This window comes from Eumetopias jubatus, unplaced genomic scaffold (assembly GCF_037043125.1).
Source record: "Eumetopias jubatus isolate StellerSeaLion01/CBP00866 unplaced genomic scaffold, mEumJub1_p1.0 scaffold_2, whole genome shotgun sequence".
NCBI lineage: Eukaryota > Metazoa > Chordata > Mammalia > Carnivora > Otariidae > Eumetopias > Eumetopias jubatus.
In genome coordinates, this window is record NW_028274808.1 from 140,656,172 (window position 1) to 140,662,838 (window position 6,667).

General features: G+C 38.6%; 1 protein-coding gene across 1 annotated transcript; it reads right to left on the reverse strand.

The window, feature by feature from the left end:
- Positions 1-259: 259 nt before the first annotated feature.
- Positions 260-5,343, reverse strand: CXCL13 (C-X-C motif chemokine ligand 13). The gene is made up of 4 exons (XM_028100768.1): positions 5,280-5,343; positions 3,559-3,691; positions 603-683; positions 260-314 (listed from the first exon to the last, which is right to left on the reverse strand). The coding sequence occupies exons 1-4, from the start codon at positions 5,341-5,343 to the stop codon at positions 260-262; spliced, it is 333 nt and encodes a 110-aa protein (XP_027956569.1).
- Between the last annotated feature and the right edge of the window lie 1,324 nt (positions 5,344-6,667).

Genomic DNA, 6,667 nt, shown 5'->3' on the forward strand with positions numbered 1-6,667 from the left:
TGATTTATTACTAAGTAACTACCCTCAAAGAAACTTTCCTCTGTGATGAATGAGAATGCAAAGCCCAAGTATACAGGGTACCATGTTTTTCAAAAAGCCCAACTTGGCCCCATAAGCTGCTGAGGGTTATTTTACATCTATTTTCATGCTTGCTCATATGGAGAAGTTCTTTTTCTCGGAAAGGTTCATCCAAATACAAAACTAAAACCCAGAGCAGGTTCAGGGGGGAATGCAGGTGTCCTTAGTGGGGATATTGGCATCACTTGATCTTTCTCTTATGCACTGGAGCTGGTCGAGTTGAAGTAGCATTTTTTCTATAATAAAAACAAAAACAAGGGAGTCGTGTTCAGAGACTTACTAGAAACTGGCTTTCCGTTGAAGATGTCAAACAAGGAATATTGTACATACTGGCTTCCAATTTAGTTTATTGAGCTACTGAAATCAGTCACCCTCACTCATTTGAAAAGTAATAATAGCGAAGAATAGGTATTTGTCTTAGGAATGTTTCAGAAATTTAAAAAGGTCTCCATTTTGATTCCCCAATAAAGGGAAACCCTTCAGTACAAATTGGAACCTGGAAACCCTTGGTATGCCTGACTTACCTCTGCAATATTTTTATTAATCTTTGTGTCCATTTCAAGTTAGGGTTCAAGCATAGGACTGACTTATTCTTTTTCCAAATTCTGGGGGAAAGGAAACAAAAATAAAAATAAAGCAGTGTTACATTTTAGTCAATCCTGCACTTAAGAAGAGTTGAGTATAAAAATATTCCTGGATGAAGTGAAATTGGGGGTGGGGAGTGTAGGATCTGAAGTAGGTGATTTGTAGTGTGAGGTCTGAGGAATGAGGAAAACATTTGCAGAATGGTCATGTGCGAGCCAGTGGAGCTGAAGATGAAGTTTATAGAATCTCAAGTGTCAGGGGTTAATGCTTTGCTGACAGTCTTTACATGAGTTGGAGGTAGACCAAATAGCTGACTACAAGATTGGCTCACTTCGAAATCTGTATCACAATATCTTTAAAATGTATTTGTCCATTGAGCTTGGGAGAACAAAATAAACTCTAGAGAACACTCTCTTGAGAAAATTTTATTTGAAAAAAAATTCAATGAAATTTAATGTGGGAGAGTGACATCTGCATTTTGTTGAACCTCTATTGAGGTTTTCACTGCTTTAAGAGATTCAACAACAAAAGCAGCAATAATAATTACTAGCTAATATTGATCAAGCACTTACAATGTGTCAATCACTATGCTCAGCAGGTAGCATGAATTATCTCAATCTCACACAAATCCTATGCTAGAGAACTATTATTTCCTTACATTCAGATGAGGAACTTGAGGCTTAGAGAGTTTAAATAACTTGTCTAGGACTGCACAACAAATGCAATGATAGAGCAGCATCCAAATGAAGGTTATCTGCCTCTAGATAGCCACTACTCTACATGGGCAGGATCTGAATGGTTATCAAGTGCCAGACACAGTGTCAGATGTTTTACGTGCAATGGAAGACATGAGGTTCCCTGGGACACTCAACTCTCTCTTGGGGTGGACTTTGAACAAAACAATTTCTTCACATTTACCTTAGTTATGAAATAACAGATAGCAAGGATCCATCCATTCAGCTTTGAAACTACCCTTGTAAATGAATCTTAAAGAGGTCTGAGGTCATAGCACTGTTGGGTTCTTGGGCAGAACCTTCCAATTTGGTTTCTGAGTTCATGATGGAAAATAGATTTCTGACCATTTGGACTCATAGTATTTTTATCCCGATTGCTATGAATTTCTCATAATTTCCAGCTTTTGTTTCTATATCTGATTAAAATTCAGAAACAGAAATTTGGGGAGAAGATATAAAATCCAATTCTTGTCACTTCAAAATGATTGAAGTTAACAAAGAGAAAATCAGGGTGCATTACTTCCTCAGGTTGAGAGGTGAGAGATGACGCACAGTAGAGGGAATGTAATTTAAAAAGAGAGACAGAGAAAGTCTCAGTTTTTCACACAGCCAGAGGAACTGCTCCCAAATAGGTCATGGTTCGACTTGACATCTCTGAGTTTTTTTTTTTAATTTAAATTAAATTGGCCAACATATAGTACATCATTAGTTTCAGATGTAGTGTTAAACAGTTCATCAGTTGTGTATACCACCGAGTGCTCACTGACATCTCTGAGTTTGAGGACAATAATCGTGGTTTAGGTAGAACCTTCATTGGTGAAGACATTAGGGAAAGTACAATGCCTTTTTAATGAAAAATTTTCATACATATTTTTAATATCCCATATTTCTTTTTTGCAAGTTGAATCCAACTAGTGTGAGAGAGACCCAAAGCACATGGCAAAATGGGACAAACAAAAAGTAGCTGCTTACAAACATATCAAAAGCCTAAAGAAGTCCAAGGGAAGGGCTGCTAACGAAAATGATGTCAGGGATGCCCTGAGAAAGATACTATACCTGATACTTCAAGGTATTGTGGGTGCTTGGTTCATAAAAATAGATCAAAGAAGGAGAAATCAAAGTTCCAAGTAGTGATACACAAAAGATCTATAGGCTCTATTTAAAATATTAAGTGTAACAATGCAACATTGGTTGTACCTCTATTCTATGCCAGGTAAGGGATAAAGCATTGGGAGAAGAGAAACAAATAAATTTGATCCTTGTTTAGAGAGAACTTATTTTCTGGTGGGAGTGAAAGAGAGAAAGAGAGAAAGAGAAAGCACCACAAACCTGATTGTTTCAACACAGCGATGCTATAATAAGCACAGCTAACATTCACTGAACATTTATTACATTTATTACTGTGCCAGGTACTATATAAAGAGCTTTATATGCAATGTGAAAATTCTCATTTGATGTGCCATGGAAAATGCTATGACAGAAGTATGAACAGATTGCTCTGAAAGCACTGAAAAGGAAGGGTCACAGAAACACTTCAGTAAAAGAAAATACCCGTTGAATTTCTTGTAGCCACTATTGTCCCCTTAGCCTAACTCTTCAAAGTTGATCTTAAAGCTAAAGGACAGTTCCATAAAACAGATGTTCGGACCAAGGACTGTTGTGAATACTTATTTTCTTGCTCTTTCACTTCTGGGGAGCAAAGTGTCTGCTTCTGCTGACAATTTGAATTTGGTGGAGGAGAGAAGAGGCTTGGTGGGGGAACACCTGGGTGGAGTCCTGGTTCTGTCCCTTTCTAGTGGTATGCCTCAGGGCAGTTAGTTAACCTCCCTAAGCCTCAGTTTCTGCATCTGTAGAGGAGTTATAACAGTAGACATAACTTAATAGGGCTGTTAAAGATGAGTGAATGTGCATAAAGCACTTAGCTCAGGGCAGAGGCAAAATAGGTACTTAACAAATATTACTGAGTCTCATTATTAGCTTGAGAATTGTTAACAACTCTCAAAGGAAATCACTGAGATTCTTGAATAAGAATACTATGTTGTATACCTGAAAAGAATGCAACATTGTATGTCAACAATACTAAAAAAATACTATATGGCAACATTTGATCTGATTTTCATGGGGAGAAAAGAATCACATAAATTTTTCTTCTGCAACTTACATGACTTCTTTGTTTGGGCACCCATTCCCAGGAGGGAAGATCTGAAGCTTGTCAATGTGTTGGATCGGGATAATGACTGAGGTCTCTTGGATGCATTTACACTTTAAGTTTGTATTGTAGGCCTCCAGAACACCTGTAAACACAATCAGTTATTTTAATCGCCTGGCATATAATGCATAACTTGAATTTAATTACTAATCTTTCATACAGTGCATTTGAAGATTTAAAAATTTCAAGTCGGCACTTTTACCCAGATGCTTTTAGTTTGTGTATTTCTGCTTGTCTTGGCTTATTTTCAAACATTTTCTACCGAAACCTTAAAAATAAAATCAGCTTTCTAAAAACACACCTATTCAAATTTGTGATAGTGTTACATTGGTGCTCAGGTGATTGTCTATATAATAAAATTTGAGAACCTCCACTCTGGGGACTTAAAACTCAGTTATAATTAATACAGTGTAAAGTCAACTGATCTTCCCTCCAAACACATAAAAACCAAAGATATGAATTCCTTACAGTGTCCCCAGAGCAATAATAAGCTGTAACAGGATTGTTCTTATCATGCTCAAACCACCCTCTCCCCTTTGTCTCTCCAAGGAAATACCACGGAAGATATTTTTTGTTTTTATGTAATATGTTGGTCCTCCCTATCCGTTGCAAATCGTTACCAACCAAAGGCCAATAATAAAAATTCAAGATTATTTTTATTCAACAACACTGGTGATTAGCACTAAATACTTTTATAAGTAATCTATCTCATGTATTTTAATAAATTCTACCCTCTTTAAACCCAATGCCTACCACCATGCTTGACATGTATTTGAAATAAAAGGGACCTGGCTCTCAAGGCATTTACAATTTGGTGAAGGAAACCAATGGACAAAGACTAAAATGTCACAGAATGTTGTATTTCACACCCAAGATCCAAACTGCATGATGAGAACAGAGGACCTTGCCAGGGCAATGGGAAAGCTTTATGGAGGAAGAGAGAGATGAAGTTCTTGAAGAATAAAAATAGCATGTGAAGCAAAATAATTGAAAAACATTCCATGCACTTTAAGAACAAAAATTCGTCTTTACACCTGAGCAGAGTATATCATTCTGCACATGCTTTAGATTTCTTCAGCTGTATAAAAACTTACAAATTCTTATATAGCTGTATAAATATCTTACAACTAGATATTTATCTATTTACACAAACATAGTCACCCCATTTGGACACGGAAGTCTGCTTCTTTGTAGAAAGCATGTACTTAAGTACCCGTGTTGTGCTTACAATGGTTCATGTCAGAGCTAGCCATATAGAATTACACAAAACATTCCCTTCAGGAGACCAACCTGTTGAGGTCAATTATCTTTAAACCCTATAAAGAGTTTAGTCAGGAGGGGTATCATTGATAGGCAGAGCAAAGAAGATATACATGGGAAGAATTAGTTATAGCAGAGCTGAATCCAAAAAAGACCAGGAATAGACAAACCAAGTATAAGTCACACGGATGCTGGACTTCAGTATCTCCATCTATGGATAAGAATCTTAACAACATCCACGCTTCTAGCCTCTAAATCTCTAAGCACATTACTTTTAGAAATCTAGAAGCAATTGAGTAGTCTCCCCCCCACCAGTCATATTGCTCCCCATTTTCTAATTAAAAAGAAAGAAAGAAATGGCTGAAGACTATTTCTGCACAAAGCACAATGATAAGATACGTGAAAGTCCTCACCATGGACTGGAGGGAGGCTGCAGACCAGCAACATGAGCAGCAGAGATCCCAGGGTGAACCTCATTCTGCCTCAAGGTGGAGTTCAGACTTCAGCTCTGGGTCTAAACTCTGGTTTCTGAGCACAGAGACTCATATTTATTTAGGCCAGTGAGGGCCCTCCCACTGTCTTTGTCTCCAATAGGTTAGCTGTGTCATCATTTTTAAAAGTCCCCAAATACTGCTGAGCTTGCTTTTTTTTGAACTCCCCTTGCAAATTTTATGAATTGGCTCCAGAGCACTATAAGTATAATGAAATAGTTCTTGAAAATGTAGACTCTAAATGGTAGGGATGCTGCAGAAATTTGGGGGTGGAGAGAGAGGGAAAAGACATCAGACTGGCGGTTCCACAGCACTCTCTTTAGGATCACTCTCTGGGATCGTGGCTTTGATTGCTTCTCTCTCAGTGAAGGGTCAGCAGGCTTTCTCAATGACATTTGAATACGTGATCTAGGAAACGAGGGACTCTGTCGAGCACATCCTTGTGCCCCTGGCCCCTGTAAGAAAGTCTAGCCTTTGGCAGGTGCTCCGTAAATATTTGCAGATCTAACGAATGTCTCCTTATGTACAGATTCCCATGCTGACTATGTTACTGTTTTTCTACCAGACTTTCCCACCTTTTATTTCGTTATCTGAGATCTATAATTACGTATGTAATTTGACCACTGTGGAAATCCTGGAAGGGGCAAGTGTGTGTCTCTTCATTGGTGTGCCTGTGTCTTGATGAAGGAAGGGAGGCAACAGCTTTGAGGAAGAGAATCTTTCTGTCTCTGGGATGCAGGTTCTCAAGCTTGAAAACCAGGTGTCAGTGGAGGGTGTCATGAAAATTTCATCAAATACTAAAGTCAACGTTATATTTTGTTTAACAAAGCATATGGGCAGTTTGGCTTTGATCCTGCAAAATAGCCCGAGAGGACAATGGGACCATAGCCTTAACTCCCTTGCTAGGAGCTCTTTGATTAAAAAAAAAAGAAGAAGATGAAGAAAAGTATGTGGACAGTGGGTGGTTTGGCCTGGAGTACCACTGGGCTGTCCTGGGAGTATACGGGTGTGGATATATGAAAGCAGACCCACTGAACCACTGAAAAATCAGAGGTTTGGGCTTCCTGGTGTGGCTTCCTAAACAATTTGATTTTTGCTACTCACTTAGCATTGTGGATGTTTAGCATCTCGATGCTCCACAGTGTATGTGATGGGGGCTGTGGTGATGTCACACAGCTTTACCACAAGCCGTTCTCCTCTTGGCCTGAATGACTGCAGTGACGGAAAACTCATCAGTGTTGAGGCAGCCGATCCCAATGTTTGCACAGGTCTAGTTGTTAGAAAGTTGTCCTGTGTGCATATGTGAAAGC